This window comes from Girardinichthys multiradiatus, chromosome 21 (assembly GCF_021462225.1).
Source record: "Girardinichthys multiradiatus isolate DD_20200921_A chromosome 21, DD_fGirMul_XY1, whole genome shotgun sequence".
Lineage (NCBI taxonomy): Eukaryota > Metazoa > Chordata > Actinopteri > Cyprinodontiformes > Goodeidae > Girardinichthys > Girardinichthys multiradiatus.
The window spans coordinates 39,977,345-40,000,746 of record NC_061813.1 but is presented as its reverse complement, the minus strand read 5'-3'; the positions used below and the strand labels follow the sequence as shown (position 1 = coordinate 40,000,746).

The 23,402-nt window shown below is 42.6% G+C and overlaps 2 protein-coding genes across 6 annotated transcripts in view; both read left to right on the top strand.

Moving 5' to 3' along the window:
- LOC124857900 (NLR family CARD domain-containing protein 3-like) overlaps positions 1 to 23,402 on the top strand; it is a 213,069-nt gene that overhangs the window by 74,920 nt on the left and 114,747 nt on the right. The window lies entirely within an intron of this gene.
- Positions 12,779 to 23,402, top strand: part of LOC124858135 (NACHT, LRR and PYD domains-containing protein 12-like) — a 106,589-nt gene continuing 95,965 nt past the window's right edge. For 4 of the 5 annotated variants that reach the window (XM_047349980.1, XM_047349978.1, XM_047349979.1 and 1 more), the window contains exons 1-2: positions 12,813 to 12,891; positions 22,147 to 22,348. In XM_047349980.1, the coding sequence (XP_047205936.1) occupies positions 12,828 to 12,891; positions 22,147 to 22,348 (266 nt within the window). In that variant the 5' untranslated portion in view covers positions 12,813 to 12,827. Of the gene's footprint in view, positions 12,892 to 22,146; positions 22,349 to 23,402 lie in introns of all 5 variants that reach the window. The other variant, XM_047349977.1, reaches the window with a different exon arrangement.

Here is a 23,402-nt window from a genome sequence, read left to right as displayed (position 1 = left end):
AAAAGAAGAGACAAAATCCACTGGTCCCCAAACCAGACCCCCTCCGGCCCTTGGCTGCGTCTAGAAATCCTGTCCATAAAAGTTATGAACAGGACCGGTGACAAAGGGCAGCCCTGCCGGAGTCCAACATGCACCGGGAATAGGTCCGACTTAGTGCCGGCAATGCGAACCAAACTCCTGCTCCGCTCGTACAGGGACCGGATGGCCCCTAATAAAGGGCCCCCGATTCCATACTCCTGGAGCACCCCCCACAGGGCATCACGAGGGACACAGTCGAATGCCTTCTCCAGGTCCACAAAACACATGTGAACTGGTTGAGCAAACTCCCATGAACCCTCGAGCACCCTGTAGAGGGTATAGAGCTGGGCCAGTGTTCAACGGCCGGGACGAAAACCACACTGCTCCTCCTGAAGATGAGGTTCGGCTATTGGCTAGATTCTCCTCTCCAAAATCCTGGTGTAGGCCTTACCAGGGAGGCTGAGGAGTGTGATCCCCCTGTAGATGGAACACACCCTCCGGTCCCCCTTCTTATGAAGGGGGACCACCACCCCAGTCTGCCAGTCCAGAGGCACTGTCCCCGATCGCCACGCAATGTTGAAGAGACGTGTCAACCATGACAGCCCTACAACATCCAGAGACTTGAGGTACTCAGGGCGGATCTCATCCACCCCCGAAGCCTTGCCACCGCGGAGCTTTTTAACCACCTCGGTGACTTCAGCCTGGGTGATGAAAGAGTCCAACCCCGAGTCCCCAGCCTCTGTTTCCACCACGGAATGCGTGATGGCAGGATTGAGGAGATCCTCGAAGTACTCCTTCCACCGCCCGATAATGTCCCCAGTCGAGGTCAGCAGCCTACCACCCCCACTATAAACAGTGTTGGCGAAGCACTGCTTCCCCCTCCTGAGGCGCCGGACGGTTTGCCAGAATCGCTTCGAGGCCAACCGGTAGTCCTTCTCCATGGCCTCACCGAACTCCTCCCAGGCCCGAGTTTTTGCCTCTGCCACAGCCCGGGCCACAGCACGCTTGGCTTCACGGTACCCGTCAGCTGCCTCAGGAGTCCCACAAGCCAACCACAGCCGATAGGACTCCTTCTTCAGCTTGACAGCATCCCTTACTGCCGGTGTCCACCACCGGGTTCTGGGATTGCCGCCGCGACAAGCACCGCAGACCTTACGGCCGCAGCTATGGGCAGCAGCATCGACAATAGATGCGGAGAACATGGTCCACTCGGACTCTATGTCTCCAACATCCCCCGGGATCTGGTCAAGGCTCTCCCGGAGGTGGGAATTGAATACATCCCTGGCCGAGGGCTCCGCCAGGCATTCCCAGCAGACCCTCACTATGGGCTTGGGCCTGCCAAGTCTGTCTAGGGTGTCCTGGTGCCAAGTGCACTGATGGACACCCTTATGTTTGAACATGGTGTTTATTATGGACAATCCGTGACTAGCACAGAAGTCCAATAACAAAACACCACTCGGATTCAGATCGGGGAGGCCATTCCTCCCGATCACGCCTCTCCAGGTGTCACTGTCATTCCCCACGTGGGCGTTGAAGTCCCCCAGCAGAATAATGGAGTCCCCGGGAGGGGCACTATCCAGCACCCCCGACAGGGACGCCAAGAAGGCCGGGTACTACGTCACTTCCTGTTTTCGCTGTTGGTGAATTTTTTGGTGTGTGAAGGCTCTCTTGTTTGATCTGATTTCTCTCTACTGTGATACCTCTTACTTGTTCTAATACATAAGCACGTTAAAACACTTACTTTCTGTTGCTACTTTTAACGTTTGGGGACTCTCTGTGTCTTACATGGTTTTTCTAGTAGTGGTAAGGGGTCGCTAGCTTAGCTTTGGTTCCACCATGGCTACCCGTTCTGCTGTTTCTCTCTCTGAGTCTCCACCTCTCTCCTGCTCTCTGTGTCAGATGTTCAGTTACTCCTCTGCCTCCTTTAGTGATAATGGGACGTGTAATAAATGTAGCATTTTTGTAGCTTTGGAGGCGAGGGTGTCGGAATTGGAGGCCAGGCTCCGCGCTGTTGAAAAACCAGCAGATAGCCGAGGCCCCTTAGCCAGCGCGGAGCCACCGAGGGTAGCTCCCCGTAGCAGTCCTCCAGTAGAGCCCACGCAGCCGGGGCCTCAGGCTGGCTGGGTGAAGGTACGTAGAAAGCATAGTCCTAGATCCCAGCCCACAGGTCACCACCAGCCCGTCTGTGTTTCTAACAGATTTTCCCCGCTCAGCAACACACCCGCTGAGAACTAGAGACACCAGCGACCATAGTCAAATGTCTGCCAGGGGCCAGAATGGGCGACATCAAATCATACCTGAAACTGCTGGCTAAGGATAAGCGTAAATACAGTAAGATTGTTATTCACGCTGGCGGTAATGACACCGTTACGTCAATCGAAGGTCACCAAAATTAGTATTGCTTCGGTGTGTAAGTTTGCCAAAACAATGTCGGACTCTCTAATTTTCTCTGGTCCCCTCCCCGATCTGACCAGTGACGACATGTTTAGCCGCATGCTGTCATTCAACCGCAGGCTGTCTTGATAACTGGCGAACATTTTGGGGAAAACCTGGTCTGATCCGCAGAGACGGCATCCATCCCACTTTGGATGGTGCAGCTCTTCTTTCTAGGAATCTGGCCGAATTCATTAGTTCTCCAAAACTCTGACAACCCAGGGTTCAGACCAGGAAGCAGGGTCGTAGTTTAACACTCCTCTCTGCAGCTTCTGTACTGCTACCCAGCCATTACCCTATTGAATAGGTTAAAAAATAATCTAAAAGGAGGAAATCAGGAAAATCTCATAAAAGTAAACACAACTCAGACCGAAAAGAACAATAAAACAATGAAATGTGGCTTACTGAACATAAGATCTCTCTCTTCAAAGACTTTGCTAGTTAGTGACCTGATTTGTGACAATTGATTTATTTTGCCTCACAGAAACCTGGCTGCAGCAAGAGGATTATGTTACTATAAATGAGTCAACTCCTACTAATTATTTAAATTTTCACATTCCTCGAAATACTGGGCGAGGAGGAGGAGTAGCAACCATCTTTCAGTCACATTTATTGATTAGTCCCAGACCAATCAATAGCTACAACTCTTTTGAATATTTAATCCTTAGTTTTCCTCATCAAAATTGCAAAACACTAAAACCACTTCTGTTTGTTGTTTTGTACTGTCCACCAGGCCCTTACTCTCAATTTTTAGATCAGTTTTCAGACCTTTTATCTGATTTAGTGTTAAATACAGAAAAAGTTATTATACTGGGGGATTTTAACATTCATGTTGACACTGAAAGTGATAGCCTAAATATAGCATTTAATGCTATCTTAGACTCAATTGGCTTTACTCAAAACCTTAACAAACCTACCCACCTTTGTCTTCATTCTCTGGACCTTGTGGTGACATATGGCATTGAGTGTAAAGACATAACAATATTTTCTCATAACCCTGTCCTGTCTGACCATTTCTTAATAACTTTTGAGTTTAATTTAACCGAGTACTCCACACCTGAAAGAAAATTTCATTATAGTAGATCATTATCAGGCGATGCTGGAACAACCTTTAAAGAATCTGTTTCACTTTTAGTTTCCTCATTATCACTGAAAAGCAGAATGGAGGGCAATAATTCTGTTTCTGCCCCTTCACAAATTGATTCTCTTGTTCATAGTGTTACTTCATCATTGCGTGATGCATTAGACAATGCAGCACCCTTGAAAAAGAAGGTAATCATTCATAGGAGGCTAGCTCCTTGGTTTAATTCAGAGCTGCGTACTTTAAAGCACAATGTTAGAAAATTGGAGAGAAAATGGCGCTCTACACACCTAGAGGATTCCTACTTAATCTGGAAAAATAGCCTACTGTTGTATAAAAAGACACTTCACCAAGCTAGAACAGCTTATTTCTCATCATTAATAGAAGAGAACAAGAATAATCCTAGGTTTCTCTTTAGTACAGTTGCTAAACTTACACAGAGTCATAGCTCTGTTGAGCCATCCATTCCTTTAGCTCTTAGCAGCCATGACTTTATGGGATTCTTCTTAAATAAAATTGATTCCATTAAAAAGAAAATATTTGACATACTCCCAAAAATGATTACTGCAGAACCTGATTTGTGTTTGGACTGTTTTGATCCTGTGAAGCTTCCTGAGTTATCAGAAATATTAGCTTCATCTAAACCTTCAACTTGTATGTTAGACCCAATCCCAACCAAATTATTTAAGGATGTGTTCCCTCTGATTACCAGCCCCATTTTAGATATGATCAATCTATCTTTAGTAAATGGATATGTACCACAGGCTTTTAAGTTAGCTGTAATTAAACCTTTACTTAAGAAACCTTCGCTTGATTGAGATGACTTGAAAAATTACAGACCTATATCCAATCTTCCATTCTTGTCTAAAATTCTTGATAAAATAGTTGCTAATCAAATGTGTGAGCATTTACACAGCAAAGGCCTGTTTGAAGAGTTTCAGTCAGGTTTGAGAGCTCATCATAGCACTGAAACAGCTCTGCTGAAAGTCACTAATAATATTCTTATGGCCTCAGATAATGGACTTGTGTCTGTTCTGGTTCTGTTAGATCTCAGTGCTGCATTTGATACAGTCGACCATAATATTCTCTTAAAAAGGCTGGAATATGCTGTAGGGATCAGGGGAACAGCGCTAGACTGGTTTAAATCTTATTTGTCTGACAGATTCCAGTTTGTTCATGTCAATGATAAATCATTTTTAAACTCCAGGGTTAATTGTGGAGTACCACAGGGCTCAGCACTTGGGCCAATTCTCTTTACTATATATATGCTTCCAATAGGTCAAATTATCAGGCAGCATGTGATAAATTTTCACTGTTACGCTGATGATACTCAGCTTTACTTATCCATAAATCCTGATGAGCCCAACCAGTTAGATAGACTACAAGCATGTCTTGAAGACATAAAAACTTGGATGACTTTAAAGTTTTTGCTTCTAAATTCAGACAAGACAGAAGTTGTCGTCTTTGGACCGGAGTCTTTAAAAAAGAAACTGCTTAGTCAGTCACTTAACCTGGATGGCATTAAATTGACCTCCGGTAATAAAGTAAAAAACCTTGGTGTTATTTTTGACCAGGACATGTCATTTAAATCCTATATTAAACAGGTTTCTAGGATTTCCTTCTTTCATCTCCGGAACATTGCCAAAATTAGAAATATCCTATCCAGGAGTGACGCTGAAAAACTAGTCCATGCATTTGATACTTCAAGGCTGGACTATTGTAATTCTTTACTATCAGAATGTCCACAAAATGCAGTTAAAAGCCTTCAGCTGATTCAAAATGCTGCAGCAAGAGTTCTGATGAAAATTAAAAAGAGAGATCTTATTTCTCCTATTTTAGCTTCCCTTCATTGGCTCCCTGTTAAATCCAGAATAGAATTTAAAATTCTCCTCCTCACTTATAAAGCCCTTAATGATCTAGCTCCATCATACATCAGAGATCTGATTGTTCCATATGTTCCTAACAGGGCACTTTGTTCTCAGACTGCAGGTTTACTGGTGGTTCCTAGAGTCTCTAGAAGTAGAATGGGAGGCAGATCCTTTAGTTATCAGGCTCCTCTCCTGTGGAACCAGCTCCCAGTTTTAGTCCGTGAGGCAGACACCTGTCTACTTTTAAGTCTAGGCTTAAAACTTTCCTTTTTGATAAAGCTTATAGTTCGAGTGGCTTAGTTTATCAGGGAGGGAACCTTCCTCCCTCCCTGTTGGATGGAGTAAGGGGGAGTCAGGTTTAGCCTAAACTGGCTCAGTTATGGTTTAGGTGCAAACACAACCTCCATTTCTGCTACCTCTATGACCCCTTCTCTTTTCCAATGGTTATAATCAGTCTGACAGAGAGAGGTATCCCAATCCTTGTGGTTTTTAGTATAACAATGACCATCAGTGGGACCCTTTGTGAGGTGCCTTGAGACGACATTGTTGTAAATAAGCGCCGTTTAACTAAATAATCTGAACTGAAACTATCTGTGTAGTTATGCTGCTTGCTATAGGCTTAGGCTGCTGGAGGACATAACGGCCACTTTCACCCTCTTCGCTACATTCTCACACTACTCTCCAATTTTGCATTATTTGCTGTTATTTCATCTTTTAACCTTGTTCTATCTTTTCTCTTCCTAGAAGCTACACCTGGCCTGGCTCTGTGTCTACCTGTGACACCTTTCTGGAGAGGGGCATCATCCAAGCTTCTGCTGGCAACAACTTAATGCTCACCCTCTACCGATGATCCACTTGGCCCTGTCTTTTAGTGTTTAACCCTTTCTCTCTCCTAGACATGGCTACTGACTGAGCTTTTACTGTAACTAACTATGTGCTCTCTTTCAGACTCTAACCTTGAAAACTGGCTCAGAGTTTATCTGTTCTTTCTTTCTAGGTGAAACGACTAAAGAAGCTACATCCATTAACATTTACTTTTCCTTCCCATAGAAAGTACTCCTGGATCAGTGCTTCCTTGTTCTTTTTGTGTCTCTGCTCTGTTCTCTCAAACCCCCAGTCGGTCGTTGCAGATGGCCGCTCACACTGAGCCTGGTTCTGGTTCTGCTGGAGGTTTCTTCCTTTTAAAAGGGAGTTTTTCCTCTCCACTGTCGCTACATGCATGCTCAGTATGAGGGATTGCTGCAAAGTCAACGCCAGTGACTGTCCACTGTCTCTACATGCTCATCCAGGAGGAGTGAATGCTGCAAGTCACTGACTGGATGCAATCTGCTGGGTTTCCTTAGATAGAAAAACTTTTTATCCAATTTGAATAAAAAGCTAACTCCGACTGCACTGTTCAATTGTTAGGATTAATTGGAATGTATGAACCTGACTGTTGTGAAGAGCCTTGAGACAACATGTGTTTTGAATTGGCGCTATATAAATAAACTGAATTGAATTGAATGTAGTTGTTGGGTGTATTACAGATGCAATCATTGGTATATAGGGGGCGCTGGTGCTGATGGTGAGGGGATCAGATACAGTCCTGTTCACCCTGACCCGCTGAGACCGATTAATGAGGAATGAGAGAAACCGTCTGCTTATAAATGGGTTGAAGCTCATCTGATTCAGAGTGGTCAGAAGGACCTGGGGCTGGAGAGTATTAAAAGCAGAGCTGAAGTCGACAAAAAGCACTCTAGTATGGGTCCTGGGGTTTCTAGGTGTTTAGCCACCAGGTGCCAAAGGGTAAGGTTACTAGGTAAGCATACTGGTGAGGATCCAGTTGTGGATTGACTTCCAGTCGCAGATAGTTTACCACTTCATCACAATGGATGTTAAAACAATGGGTCTAAAGTCTTTGTTTTCTTGTGGACAGCGCTTTTTAGCAACAAGTGTAAAAGTTGCCCTTTTCCATAGAAATGGTACTGTGTTAGTGTCAAGAAACTTCTGAAAAAGTGGCCTCCAAGCTGGTGTTAATTTATCTGCCAAGGTTCTTGATAGAAGAGCACAGATACCATCTGGACCTGTGGCCTTTTGACATTAACCTGTTTAAACAGATATATTATCAAATTCAATCCTGTCCCATTCATTTACAACCACATCATCAAGTACTATGTCACGTTCAGCTGAGAAGTCATGATTATCAAACCGTTCATAGAAAGCATTCAATTCAATTTGTTTTGGTCAGTTTATCCACAGCATAGATATATTTTTGTGATGGTTCCATATTAGCAGCTATTTTCATAGAGTGCCAGAGTTGTTTTGAGTTCGTAGATAGGAGTTTGTCCTCAATAACATTCTTGTGGTGTTTTTTGCTTTTGTAACTTCTGATTCAGTTCCGTTAGTATAGCTTTTAATTCGAGGCGATCATGACAACACAGAATTTAATATATCTCCAGAGAGAACGTCCCAGTCTGTGGATAGAAGTGTGCTGAAGTTGTTCATGAACACAGTCTGCTGTCAGTTCTGCAGCCGGAGAGGCACTGGCTCCTGGAGGAATATAGGTAGAACAAATAATAATATTGCTGAACTCACGGGGAAGACAGAAAGCCTGAAACTCACACACAGCAGTTCCACGTCTGGGTTGCAGATCTGAGGTCTCACTGAGAACTGCCTGCACCATCTGTCATTGACGTACAGGCAGACCCTGCCTCTTCCCTGACAGCTTGCTCCTGTCAGAACATATATGTGAGAATCCCTCTACTTCAACACAGCTGTCAGGGAATTCGGGATGTAGGTCGGAGTTCTGATCCTCTTCGCTTCAGGAAATTAGTGCAGACTAACGGCTACTGTCGTAGTATTGCTGCAACCAGCAGCAATGCACTGCTACACCATGTTAATGTTGTTTTTAACTCAACTTGGCTCCTAACTGAACAGTTTATCATTGACATTCACACAGTGACTGACCAGAGAGTAAGACATCCGGCAAATGTCGCCGGGACCGGGACTTGAACCCGGGATGGCCACGTCGAGGACTAAAGCCTCCGCTTATGGGTCGTGCACTTAACAGAGGAAGAACTGCTCTGTCCAAATGTTTCTCCTCTTGGCTTTTCTTCCTGTTATTAGCTGCAGCAGCTGAGGGATTTTTTAGCTTCAGAGTCAAATGAAGAGAAAAACCTGCTGAATATTCGCTGCAGAGTCTCTGCAACATAAAATTAAAACTTTTTAACTTTTAGTGCTTTTTCTCCAAACACCTGACAGAAGAACATCCATGTTCTCCTGTCCCCTTCATGCATTTTGTATGAAGAAAAGCAGATGAATCATTGCGCAAACAGAGAAGTGGGGGGGAAAGTCTGGGAGAACATGATGGTCCATGGATTGAGCCACAAAGTCCTGTGGTCTAAATGTCCCTCAAGGTGGTTTGTCTGAAAGATCTGACGTGTTGCAGTTCTTCTGGAACAACATGTCTGAGCAACTGTTCAGAACAAGCCTCTCCATCTGTCCCAGACTGGCTCTGGTGCCCAGAACTCTTCCTTTGAAATGTCCCACAGAAGCTCATAATTTTGGTGACTTTATTCAGCAGGTGAGGATCAACATTCCTGCTGCAGCTCGTCTTCCTGCTGAAGCTCATTTCTTTCTGATGGAACTAAAATATGAACTTCATCCTCTGGATAATGTGGATCTGCAGCAGATCCTCACCCATCATATGAGATGCTGTAGAACATCAGACTGGATGGGAGCAAACTGCTGGACCTCTGCCTGCTAGAAGCTGTAGTCTTAGGATCTCCATATGATCTGGTTGTTCCAGCATTAAGTCCTGGACTTGTTCAGATTTTCCACTGAGAGCATCTGTGGAGGATACAGAGTGTTTTCTTCCTTGCAGTAGTGGAGCACAGGGGTGGCCAGTGGTGGCCAATGCCCCCCTCAACTGACATTTAGCCCCAGTACTGTATGAATCCATTTCAGGATGAAGGTGTTCTCACAGGCACACAGTTCAACAAAGGTCCTCCGTCTTTAAGCAAACCTCCAACATGTAGTTCTCCAACAGAACAGATGGTGGCGGTACTACACTCAACTTGAATGTTAACCACCAAGACAATAGCAGCATAAGTGCTTGTTGTGGTTTATGTGCTACAGGTGAAGATGCTGATGGACTCTAAGCTGTATGAGGGCAGGGTTTGTCCTACCACCAGAGAAGAGGTCAGAGGTCAGTTAAGCAGAATGTTTGCTTGTTATATGGATTTTGCGGTTGCTGTGCTACAGTTGAAACAGAAATAGAAAAGTTGACTAATTTAGGCAGTCACTAGCATGAAGGTCCATGGATTCACTGAAGCATATTCTGGTGTTCAGATGAATGAGTCTCATCAACATATTCAGATTTTTCACCTGTCAGAGGAAATTTTATCCTACTTTATTAGTGGCCATGTCCAGTAATGAGAGGAGGGACAGCGCTGTGGACAGGGACATGCAGGAGGACATGAAGGAGAGCACTGAACAGTTGCTCTTCATGAAAATACTCCTATAGGTCCAGTTCATCTCCTGCCTGATGTTTTTAAATTCTTCTGGGTTTCTGCCAAATCAATGAAAAAACTGTAATCAGTTTAAAATCTGCTTCACTGTCAGTTTGACTTTTTCTGTCTGTACAAACAGATGATTGATTTGACTGTTTAAATAGTGACAGTGATGGTGGAGAAGATCTTTCAGGGTGAGCTCTGGGAGGTCAAAGTTAACTGTAGGTTACAACATGGAAATCACAATTCCTAAATTACTGAATATTTGAAGCTTCTCCGTCTTTTTCTGGCTGCGTTCAGATGATCTTTGAGTTCCTTCCAGCTGAGATCTGATCTCTTAACCCAGGCTGTAGATAGCAGGAAAACCTGAAGGCTGGCTCAGAATGTGATAATTGTAAACTACAGCTAATTACTTATTCACCCAGCAAGACATGAGGTGGAGGTTCACTAATGAGCATCATCAGGTTCATAATGAGGAACAAGGAGTAGAGGGGACCATTAATTAGTTAACTGTTTTATTTTGTTGAATAATACATGTAATATTTAATATTATATTAACTAAACTCAATAAACAAGGATACACTTTTACTCAATTTAATACATGCTAGCACTTTATGTATACATTTATTAATAACTAAATTATCTGTACAGATAACAGGACAAAAGATTAGAGTCCAAGAAATGTCCATAATGAGGTTTTATGCTATATTTTAAATACCTTGTTCTCTACAGAGAGTGTTTAATAGCAAAGACTGCACTAAAGACACATGCTCAGTGGAGAACAACAGACAGGGTTGAAAATGTTCTTTATTATATTTGGCAAGTCAAATGTAAAGAGTTTCTTCATAATAGGAACGAAGGAATGGAAAGATGGCAGTAAAACAGAACAGGTTCATAAAGAAGGAGCATATTTAGAAAATCAATTTTGATCAAATGCTCAGAAAGCTCTCAGCACAACTGAAAATAGATGTGTTTTTAGGATCTTATCATTCAACCAAAATTTAAGAAAATCAACTTTACACCAACTTCCTTTTCGGAAATGTAAGAAATTAAGACCATAGAGCCTCAGGAGTGAAGCACCTTGATGAGAGGAACATTTAAAAGGTTATTTATGACAATAAGCACATTTATTTGATCCATGGTAAATATAGTTCTTCTGATTTTAAGAATGTTTGTCAGATGGACTGTGTAGAAATTCAGATTAAGCTTTATCTAAATATCACAAAATGTATTATCTGCTTCAGGAAAACAAATTTTCATCTATTGTAAACTGTTTCTCTTCATTCTTTACTTCAACTACTAGCAAAAAAATTAAAAGCAAATTAAATTATTGTAAACCGTTTTTGTTTGATTCACAATAATTTACATTCAGTGAAAACCCAGCCAAGGCAGAGAACTGATATAACATGTTAGTTTAACTTTAAATTACTTACAATCTGAGTTGCTGTCTTATGAAAAGTAAAACTTGGGGCTAAAGTCCCTGATGTTTCAAGACCTCAAAAATGCCCCTGGTGGTACCTCTACTTTATAATTTAATTTGTTCTGTGATGAAGATCATCTTCCTCATTGGAAAGTACTGAAATACAATAAATGCGTTCCAGACCTCCCGAAACAACGTGATGCAGCACTCATGAATATGAAGGTGCTCTAAAAATGTTAAATATCTGGTAACCGATGTGGAACAGAAAAGGTGCAGAGTAAATACAAAGAAAACAGGAAATTTAAGTAAATCACAGTAAAAGCAATTCAATGTATTTCTAATACAAGAACGACAAATTAGTCACCCTTTACAAAAGTAAATGATTCAATGAATAAACAAGCAGAGAGGGTAACCCCCCCAATGGTTAAGCAAAAGTTACTCCCTTGATTTCTGCTGAGAAGTTCCTGGTTTACAGAGAACAAAAGTACCTCATGCAATAATATTCTAGCCACGCCCATTTTTCAGCATCTATAAAACTAGGTAAAACACCACTCGTTTTTTTTTCTTAATATTTCACAAGAGGAGGTTTTATTGTTCACAAAACAATTCTCCAAATGAAGTTTTGTTTTTTTACCACAACTTAAACACAGATGACATTTTAAGGTCCCTCAGACATTGCTGACTCTGTAAACAAAATGATACTAAAAGCACCTTTCTCTTTGCAGCGCCCCCACATGTTTCATATCATTACAAACTAGAGACCTTCACCTTTCTAACAAGGTATAACTCATCTTTCTAGCACCTTCTCCAGTGATGTAATGTGTGTGCACATTACAGTCTGCTGGTTGCTGTCCGCCAGCTGCTAGCTTGCGCACTACTCCGTTAGTTCCCAGGGCTGTTCACAATGGTTCATTTTGATCATACACAGGCTAAATGTCAAAACCAAGGCCTATGTCATATGCGAAAGGACTCCTACAATGGAAATCAGCACTTTTGTTTGACCAGATTCCCTTTTATGAGGTGAACACATTTGGAAAGGTTTTGGTAACTCTTTCATTGCCCTCTAAAACGTTTGTGGAACAAATATGCTTCAGCTTATTCAGTCCAAATTTGCTGCAGTTATAGTGAAGATGTTGATGAATTCAACCTGGGGGTTCTCTTAGGAATTCCAAAGGACTTCCATAGTATTTTGCAAGTTTCATTTAGAAAAAACACTTGGTGAGGCTCAAAAAATTTGATTTTTTCTTTGTTTAATCACAAATAAATCAGACAGAACAGTTACAATAGTGGGTCAACTGGAAAAAGTTATTTATTTAAGATATGAAATTAATAACAATAACCTTTAATTTTGTCATCGCTCTAAAAACCCTTAGGGCTTAACAGGTTAAATCTGACCTCTGGGTTTTCCAGCTCAGTTCACTGTAGAGACAAAGGGTAGAAGGTATTTAAACACAGGTAAACGCATCTTGACAGGGGGCGGAGCCTCAGGTGAGTCAGTTAGAGTCAGGTATCAGATCATGAGAAACAGGTTCAGAGTCCATTTAGTAACAGAACAGAACAAAGAGAAGAATCTGGATCAGAGTGAGTGTTAACTTCTTGTTCTCCTTTCAGTGGGTTTCTCTACCTGTGGACGGAACCACAGGTAGAACTCAGTCTGGTTCTCCTTCAGAACCAAGCTGCTGGCTTCATGTAACTGTGGTTTCTGTCAGGTTCTGATTTTCTGTTTATCAGAACCAACAAACACTGAGTTTTCTTAGTTTGTATCTTTCCCAGTGTTGGGAACATTACTTTATAAAATAACTAGTTATAGTTACTTCTCCAAAAAAGTAACTAAGTTAGTAACTCAGTTACTGCAAAATCAAAGTAACTAGCTACTAGTCAAAGTAATTATGCAGTTACTTTTCATGATATAAAATGTTGATTAATTTTATCAGACCTTTAAATATCACTGGGAGTTCAATTATAAAAAATATAAAATGTTGATATTAATTAATGAATTAAATAATTAAAAGGACGACATGTGAAAACATTGTATACTAATCTGCATCATTTTGGTGTTTGAGGTGGGACAAGTGAGCTGCAATACATTTATGTAGACGTGACTATGTTTTGTGTTTATAATAAAAGAACAATAAAGCAAATTAGTTGTTTTAAAACGTTATAGTTTTGCACGTTGACAAGTTTCAACTGGCTTTGAAATAGGTATGATGCTGGAAAATAATGCTTTTCAAGCAATTTAACAAAAATATAATATACTTTGTAATAGAATAAAACAGGGGTCATGCTATTCCAGAAAAACAAACCCAGCAGGACTATATAATCCCAGTATTTCCATGTGAAAAAAAAAACAGGAAACCATGCAAATGAATTCAGTATAACACTGAGAAAGTAAAGAGCAACAGTCAGTCAGTGTTGCTGCCAGTGAGACGATGTGAGAATCTTCATAAATTAGAGCCGCTTCTAACCGACATATTTTAAATGTTTGTTCCTGCAAAGAATGAGCAAATCACAAGAACACTTAGCCTTTGACTTCAGCGAGGCTTTTCTTTAGGAACGCTGTCATTGAGTCAGTGGCTCTGGGCTGTGGTCTCTCCTTTCAGTCTGTGTGAACAGCAATGAAAGCATGCTGAACATCTGCCTACAATAGGGAGTGGTTGGCCTAGGGGAGCAAGGGATCTGCATTCTGGAGAGGCCACAAGGACCGGGTTCCACCCCACATGCTGCCACTCTGGGTCCCTGAGCAAGACCCTTAGGCAAGGCTAGGCAATTTAATTTAAATAGCACAATTCAAAATGCTGTACATGGAAAAAAGAAGAAACATAATAGGAAAAGCACATTACAGTGGAATAAAGGTAATTAAAAAATAAAGAGAATAAAATGAGTGATAAGAAAATGAACGGAAAGTTGGACTGAAAACTTAACTAATAATGTTTAGATGGCCCAGTCAAAGGCCACTCTAAACAAATACGTTTTTAATCTTCATTTGAAGCAACTTAGGGTTTCAGCACTTCTACAGTTTTCTGAGAGTTTTTTCCAGATTAGTGGAGCATAAGAAGTAAAAGCTGCTTCTCCATGTTTGGTTCTGGTTCTGGTTCTGCAGAGTAGATTTGAGCCAGAAGACCTGAGAGGTCTGGGTGGTTGATCCACTGACAACAAGTCTGTAATGTATTTTGGTGCTAAGCCATTCAGTGATTTATAGACTAACAGAAGTATTTTAAAGTCTATTCTCTGAGCTACAGGGAGCCAGTGTAGGGACTTTAGAACCGGGCCAATGTGCTCCACTTTCTTAGTTCTAGTGAGGACGCGGGCAGCAGCGTTCTGGATCAACTGCAGCTGTCTGATCCACTTTTTTGGCAGACCTGTGAAGACACTGTTGCAGTAATCAATTCTACTGAAGATCAACGCATGAATTAGTTTTTCAAGGTCCTGCTGAGACATTAGTCCTTTAATCCTGGAGATGTTCTTTAGGTGATAGAAGGTCGACCTTGTTACTGTCTTTATGTGCCTCTGAAGGTTCAGGTCTGTTTGTGTGTTTGCTGTTTAACATGTTGAGTCAAACCAACATTTCTAAGAGTGTCACATAGATCTATTGGACTTCTGTCTTCAGGATTGTCCATGTGAATGTTGAAGTCTCCCACAATAATTAAACAGTCATAATCAACACATATCACAGATAAAAGCTCATTAAAATCACTGATAAAGTTTGTTTTGGACTTAGGAGGCCTGTAAATATTCAAGAACATGGTTCGGACCGGGCTCTTTACCTGGAGAGCCAAATATTCAAAAAAGTCAAATTTGCCCAAAAATACTTTTTTACACTCTAATAAATCTTTAAACAAAGTGGCCCCCCTCCACCTTTTCTTTGCTGTCTGCTCTCACAAAGAAAATTGTAGTTCGGAGGCGTCGCCTCTATCAGAATGGGAGCTTCATTAAATTCATGAAACCATGTTTCTGTTAAAAACATAACATTAAGATCGTGGTCAGAAATGAAGTCATTGATTAAAAATGATTTTCCTGACAGAGATCTAATGTTCAGTAAAGCCAGTTTATATGACTTAGTTGCTGATATTAACTCTGTGTCTGGTTGTACCTGACAGTTTATGGCTTTTGTTGATTGTTTATTACTGTCTCTTATCCTTTTGGCTTTGTTCTTTCTGTCACGTAAGCAAGCAAGCAAGCAAACTGGCCAAGAAGAGCTCTGGAACTGGGCCCCACACAGTGCACAGAGAGAACAGGTAAGGGAACCGAACCTCAAAGTTTGGTTTGAAATAGCCAGCGTGCTTACTAGTTGGGCCGTGTAACCTGCCAGGTAGAGGATTCAGAGTCTGGAGGTGGACAGGGTTCGTGCCGCAGGCAGGAGCTCCAGAGGGTCCAAGGATTGCCAGCTGGGTTCAGTCCAAATAAGGAAACAGTTCCAAAACAGATGGTTCAGGTGCGAGCTGGTCTGGACAGGCTTCAACTGAGAGACGTGAAACACAGGGTGTATGCGGAAATTGGAAGGTAAACGTAGGCGAACAGAGGTGGGTCCAACAAGGGAGTCAATGACGTAAGGACCGATGTACCAGGGAGACAGTTTCCTGGACAGGGATTTCAGTGGGATGTTTCATGCAGCGAGCCAGACCTTCTGACCGGGGCAGGAGTGCGTTGTTTGTCCACATACGCTTGTTCTGAGCTGCGTTGCGGTGGAGCGCCCTGACGGTAGAATTCCAAATCCGCCTGCATTTGCTGACGTGATGTCGGACTGATGAAACAGCGATGTCTGCCTCTCCGAAGGAAAGAGTAGAGGTTGGTACCCCAAAGAGACCTCAAAAGGAGTGCGACCGGTTGCCGTCGAGACATGGGAGTTGTATGAGTATTCAACCCATGACAGGTGGGTGCTCCATTCTTTGGGATTTGCGGAGGCAACACACCGCGGTGGCCCGAGGTCAGCGCCACTTTAGCCCGCAGGGCAGCGCAGAAATGTCTCCGGACCTGGGAGGTGAACTGCCCCCCAGCTGGTTCGGAGGGATGTTGTGGAGGCGAAAAACATGTTTGACTATCAGCTTGGCGGTCTGGAGACCAGATGGTAACTTCCGGAGGGGAACCAGGTGGCAGGCTTTGGAGAACCGGTCGACGATCGCCAGGAGTCATCCCATGGGAGTTCGAAAGACCCGTGACGAAGTCTAGGGCGATGTGGGACAAGGGTCGCCTGGGGCCATAGAGCAGCTGGGGCAAGCCTGCAGATGGTTTATTTGACTACTTGCTTCTGGCACAAGTGGTGCAGGCGTTAATATACTCCCTGATGTCTCTATGTAGAGACGGCCATCAGAAGCTTCTGGAAATCGCAGCAATGGTTTGGCTGACTCCTGGATGAATGGAGAACTTGGCTGAGTGAAACCAGTGAATCAGCTGGGGCCGCATTGTGGCAGGTACATTGGTCCGTCCGGGGGGCCCCGTTCCCGCCCCACGGTCATCCGGAAGGGCTCGCTGCACTAGGTCCTCTATCTCGCAGGTTAGGGACCCAATCGTACAGCTGGGCGGTAATTTGGGGGTTTGTTAGTGGTGGACCATGGCCTTGTTAATGAGGCTAGCTGCAGACGGGAAGAAGCCCTTTTCGTGGTGAGAGGTTTTGGTCCTGATGGGCCGTAGCGTACTGCCAGAGGGGAGAGTCTGAAACAGTTTGTGTCCAGGGTGGAAAGGGTCAGCTGCAATCTTTCCTGCTCATCTCCGAGTCCTGGAGGCATGCAGTTCCTGGAGAGAAGGAAAGTTGCAGCCAATCACTCTCTCTGCAGAGCAAATGATACGCTGCAGCCTGACCTTGTCTTTAAAGGTGGCAGCAGTGTACCAGATGGTGATGGAGGAGGTGAAGATGGACTCAATGGCGGAGTAGAAGTGCACTGTCAATGTCTTTTGCATGCTGAACTTTGTCAGCTGCTGCAGGAAGTACATTCTCTGCTGAACCTTCTTGGTAAAAAAGTTGATGTTCAGCTCCCACTTGAGATGTCTTTGCCCAGGAAATGAAAGGAGTCCACAATGGCGACTGGAGAGTCACACAGGATAATGGGGGTGGATGGAGCTGTGCTCTTTCTGAAGTCCAAGATCATCTCCACTTTTGTCAAAGCTTGAAGCATTGAGCTTCATATTCTGGCTGAACCAGGCCACCAGATGGTCAATCTCCCACCTGTAGGCAGACTCATCCCCCCAGAGATGAGCCCAATGAGGGTGGTGTCATCCACAACTTCAGGAGCTTCACGGACTGATGACTGGAGGGAGGTACAGCTGTTGGTGTACAGGGAGAAAAGCAGAGTGGAAAGAACACAGCCTTGAGGCGAACTGGTGCTGCTGGTCCTATGATCAGAGACACGTTTTCCTAGCAGCTGTTACTTCCATTGAACAGTGCAAGTCAGATTCAGTTATTTATTCAAATTGGATAAAAAGTTTGTCTGTCTAAGGAAACCCAGCAGATTTCATCGAGTCAGAGACTTGTAGCATTCACTTCTCCTGGATAAGCATGTAGCGACAGTGGAGAGGAAAAACTCCCTTTTTACCCTGCTAAATGCATATTAAAGGCATTCAACCCATCCCCTTAGGGAGCAGTGAGCTCTCATTGTGTGGCGCCCAGGGAGCATTCAGGGGTTAAGGGTCTTGCTCAGGGACTCATAGTGGCAGCCTGTGGGATTGAACCCTTGTGGCCTCTCTGGAATGCAAATCCCCTGCTCTAACCAGTAGGACACCACTCCCCTGTTTGCCTTTGAATGAAAAAAAAACATGTTTGAACCAGTTTAACCAGAGGAGGCAGGTAAAGGCTCATCCTCTGAGGACCATTGAGCTACCAGGCTATGACAAGCTTTACCTGTCAGGTACAATGTGCTCCTTTCTCCCTAACCAGAACCAGAACCAGACTCCACGGGTGAGTGGAGTGCATGTCACTTCTTGTCACCGAGTGGCGACCATCCCCTCAGCAGTGATGAGCGGTGCTCTTTTAGTTTAATAATATAATGGTTGGGGGCACAGCTCCAGGTTGTTGAAGTCAGTGGGACGATTCATCCCTTTAACTGATTTATTCACAGATACAATTGATAGATTGTCGTTAAAATCTATCAGATGACATAATTATTACATTCAGTCTGTAGAAACATGTTCATTGGTCAGAGCAAAGAAAGATGCCTCTGCTTTGTTTCTCTCAGGGTGGTCACTGGGCTGCCTGCTGTGCTTCTTTCCAGGTGCTTTAAGACACCCTCAGTCCTCAGTTTGTTGTCCTGCAGCTCAGAGCTGATTGGCTGAGTTTAGTTTGTATCCTCTGCATGTTAAGACTCACATGTTGGGAGGAGTTTTAAAGTCTGAGAAAAACAGAAAGATCAGGATTTTTAACACAGACTTTAGACAGTAAATAATATAATACAATAAAAATAGAGAGATGTAAAAGTGTCCCACTACTAGGTAATAATAGGAGATCTCCTAAGGAGATATGTCTTAAGTCTTGACTTGAAGAGGCCCAGGTCAGAGATCAGTCTTAATTCAACAGGGAGATTAGGAGCCGCCACAGAAAAAGCCCCATCATCCAGTTCTTATATTTAGACCAGCACTCTTCCAACAGACGCTGATTTGAGGCCCTCAAAACTCAGACATGCACACAAAGTTAAAAGATCACACAAACTGCTCACCGCCTCTATCACCTATACTGGTGACACTGAAGTTAGCTTTTGATTTGTGGTGATTCCGCAGCAAACCTGTTTGGTTAATTGGTAACTTCTGCAGTTTACGTGGTTATTTATCCATAACCAACATTTATCCCAGGTGAATATCACAAGTACAAAAACTGATTGCTTAACAGCGCAGAATGTAGGCTGGAGAATATGTTTAGATCCTCAAATGTTTCAGAAGAAACGGTGGATAGGTTTCATGTTTTCTTTTCATACGATACAGTGAATGTTACGAGCAGGCAATGCAACCTTGTGCAGACACTGAACTTTTTGCCAAAAAACAGGACTAGACTGACAAAAAAGTCAGGGTGTATAAAGAATACAGTTGGTATTGACAGGTATTCAGATTAGGTAGAATATCCACTGATAACAGGAAGTGACATCACTATGCAAAATGTTTAAAGAAGTTGGTTTCGTGTGGAATAATTAAAGGATCTTGCGGAAGCTTGCAGTGTCACTTTTTTAAAAGATACTTGTATATAATCAGGCATAAGAGCAAAAGCTCAGAAATGTTCTGTTGTTCATCAGCTAACTGTTGCTATGTGTTTGTCAGTCGTTGTGACTAACAGACACATCATGGGGCCTGTGGAGCACATCCCTGTCTGTGAAACTGCTTCAGCTTCCTGTGACCATTCCTCTCAGCATTTATCACTGGTTGCCCCATAACAAATGGTTGTGCAATAATAAATATTTATAACAAATCATATTTAAAAATCATAATTTATCATTTCCAACCAAAATCACCCACAATGAATATATTAGAAGAACAATATGGGATTGTGACTGATGTGATACTAGCAATGATTAATAATTAGAATTAACAAATTGTTATTAATATGTAATTATTAACTAAAACTACCAGAAACATTTGTATATTCAAACTTGTTGTGTAATTGGGATTGTTTAGCTGTTAGTATCTTTTAATGATTCAAATTAATAACCCTAGTTGATAATTATTTAACTATGCAGTGACGGATAGAAAAATGCATTCTAACATGTCGTTAAACAATTGAACTGCACAGGAAGTTCAATGATAGCAAAAGTTTTAATTTTCATCAAAGACAAGTTTCATGTTCATGTTTGTTGCCATAAGAAAAATGTCAAGAATCATCGTTTCCAAGCAGAACTTCACACAGAAAGGAGGCAGCGCTGGTGGAAGGTCGCTTAGGTACTTTGGTTCCTGCTTTAAAATTACTTAAATTAATTTTTGTTAAACCGTTTCAATGTAAAAAGAGAGCATCCATAAACTACAGTTAATACGAAAAAGGAGATAATGACTCCGTGCCAGAACAATTGTATGTACAATGTTTTTATTTGCATATGTTCAGTATCCGAGAGTGCGATGGAAACAAGATGTTATACATTGTGTGTTTAGTGTGTTTTTGCAAACATACAAATGTTTGTACAGTATATTCTTTGTCTTCGCCGCCATACTTGTTGCTTCTGTTGTCTGAAGCTTGGACCTGCCCACAGGTGACATTCAGGTTTGCGCAGAATAACCAAGTATTCTGCGGGGCCCGAGTTGAACCAAGGTTTCTGCTCTGGAACGTCTTTTAATTGGTGGAAAAACGTGTGACCGGTTTGAAATCGTTCGGGAACCGGAATGGCTCCGAACTGTGTTGGTAGAAAAGGGGTAATGATGTAATACAAAATCCTCCTAAAATACTACACTGTCAAAATAAACTGAGCAAAACTGTTGTATGTACATGCTCTCTTCTTCTTTTTCTTTAGATATCCAGCCATCTTGTGGCTTCAGTCAGTCTGAAGCCACAAGATGGAGGCTGGTGAGCAGGAGGACAGAGCAGAGCAATAAAAATAATAAAGAAATAAGTGTTCTGATCCAAAGCTCCAGATATGAGAATTAAAAAGCTCAGACACAAAGGCAGGAAGCTGCAGAACCTTCTTTCATGCTGCTTTTAGTTCTTTAGTCTCTTCTTTGGTTCTTCTTCTGATTGGATGGTTTTTCTTCTTGCCTGTGCTGACCCGATGTTTGTATTTCGGGTCCAAAACTGTGAGACTGACTGAACACTTTCATCCATCTGTCAGAACCTTATAATACCAGCAGCTTTAGCCTCTCAGATGCTACAACCTCAAAGTTTTAAATGGACTTGCTGAAGTTTTCTATCTCTGAACTAAAGTGCAGCTGGTTCTGGGTTAACAGGTCTAGTTATATCACTTTTTAACCAACGTGGTTTGGTTCCCGTTCCGGTTCCCAAATGAAATTTTGAACCGGTGACGCTTGTCTCCAGAGACAAAAAGAGGTTACAGAGTGTGAACTCTGGTTCCACTCTGGCACCGCAGAACACTTGGTTCTGCTGCGCAAACCGTAACATCACCTGTGGGCGGGTCGAAGCTGCAGAAACTAGTAACGGCAAAGACGAAGAATGTACAGTATAAATATTATTTATATGTTTGCAAAAGCACACTAAACACACATTGTATAACCACTCGTTTACCTTACACTCGCAGATAATTTAATTTCAATTCAGTTTATTTATATAGCGCCAATTCACAACACATGTCGTCTCAAGGTTCTTCACAACAGTCAGGTTCATACATCCCAATTAATCGTAACCATTGAACAGTTCAGTCATTCAGCTATTTATTCAAATTGGATAAAAAGTTTTTCTATCTAAGGAAACCCAGCAGATTGCATCCAGTCAGTGACTTGCAGCATTCACTCCTCCTGGATGAGCATGTAGAGACAGTGGACAGTCACTGGTGTTGACTTTGCAGCAATCCCTCATACTGAGCATGCATGTAGCAACAGTGGAGAGGATAAAGAACATATACAAATAAAAAAATTGTACATAGCATTATTCTTGCACGTAGATTACCTTGCCATCTTCCTGTAAAGAAGATCTGGACCTGAAAGGTTTCAAAACCGCTGCTCTAACTGAAGGCTCTCCAACATGGAGCAAGCTGGTGTGTTCAGAACCAACACATCACTACATCATAGGAAATGTTCACTCCTTCATTCACTACATCTTACCTCACTCTGGTTTCTTCTACATACCAGGAACATAATTCTAGTTTAGACATCAAAAGGTTGTGTAGTGAAGGAGTGAACAATTCAACCCCAGATGTTACCTGCTGAGATCAGGTTCCTCTGATCCTCTAAACACATGATGGGAATCAGCTTTCTGCTTTACAGGACAGTTACTGGACCTGAATCACTGGGAGCTGACTAGTTCTGGTTTCTCTCTCAGACTGACTGAAGTTCAGAAGATGGAAGATTGGGAACTAAAGAAGGACAAAGCAGAACCTCCAGGATCCAACTGTCCACCTATGGGGAGTAACCAGTCCAAAGGAAACCCTCCAGACTTCAGTAATGAACCTGGACCTTCAGAACCAGAGTAAGAACCCAGTTTCTAACTGATGTATGTGACTCTGCAGAGACCAACCAGGGTTTAAACTTTGATTTCTGGTTAAAACTGATGCAGGGAGACAAAGACATGATTTAAATAACTTTAGTTCTTTGGTTCTGACCTAAACTGGGCTTTGAGAGAACAGAACAAACTGTGGAGGAAAAACTAAATAGTTTTCTTTGTTTTTATTAAGCTATAGCAGGTTTTAGTGTTGTGCAATCAGTATACTTATATTATTAAATATTTAATTAAATAACCATTCTGTCTGTCAAGTATTGTTCTGTGAATACCTGGCCCAATATGGTCAGACTGGTCAGAAATTGAATGTAAGGAGATGCTTACAGGAGGAGATGAGTCCAGCTTGGGAGGGGATTTCTCACAGTGTGGACAGGGAAGTTCTGCAGCCAGTTTTAGGTGATTCAATAATCCTCACTAGGCGCGTAGTTAGACCTGGGCTTCCGCCCCGATGTTTTCTGAATAGCCCCGGACTTCTTAATAGAAGAAATTTAGAAGTATTAAAAAGATGTAGCCACACAATGATACTGGACTTCACATTTTTATCTAAAAACAATCAGGTTTTTTTCAATTGTGTTCCATATAATCACCTCCCGCTCCACCTAACCTCACAATGAGTTAAAAGGAGAAGACAAAAAATAGTTATTTGTGCACTCGCAGCACCACGAATGCGCAACTATGCGCACAGCCATTCTGGAGAAGTCCAGAACAGCACTTTACTCCAGGTCGACCGGCTTCCTTCATTACCTGAAAAGTTACACCGAGCGCCTCAAACAGGGTTCATTTCAGAGCAACCATGGAGCCAACCAGGGAGTAGCAGACTGGTGCGTGTGTTGTGTTCAGGAACAGGTGGACGCCGAGCGGTTTAACCCAGATGAAGATAGCGGTGAAACCTGAATGCTGATTCAGAATGGGCCAATTGTAAGTTACAGCTAATCACTGATTCACCCAGCAAGACATGAGGTGGAGGTTCACCCTAATGAGCATCATCAGGGTCATGATGAGGGACCTTCACCTGAGCTACAGG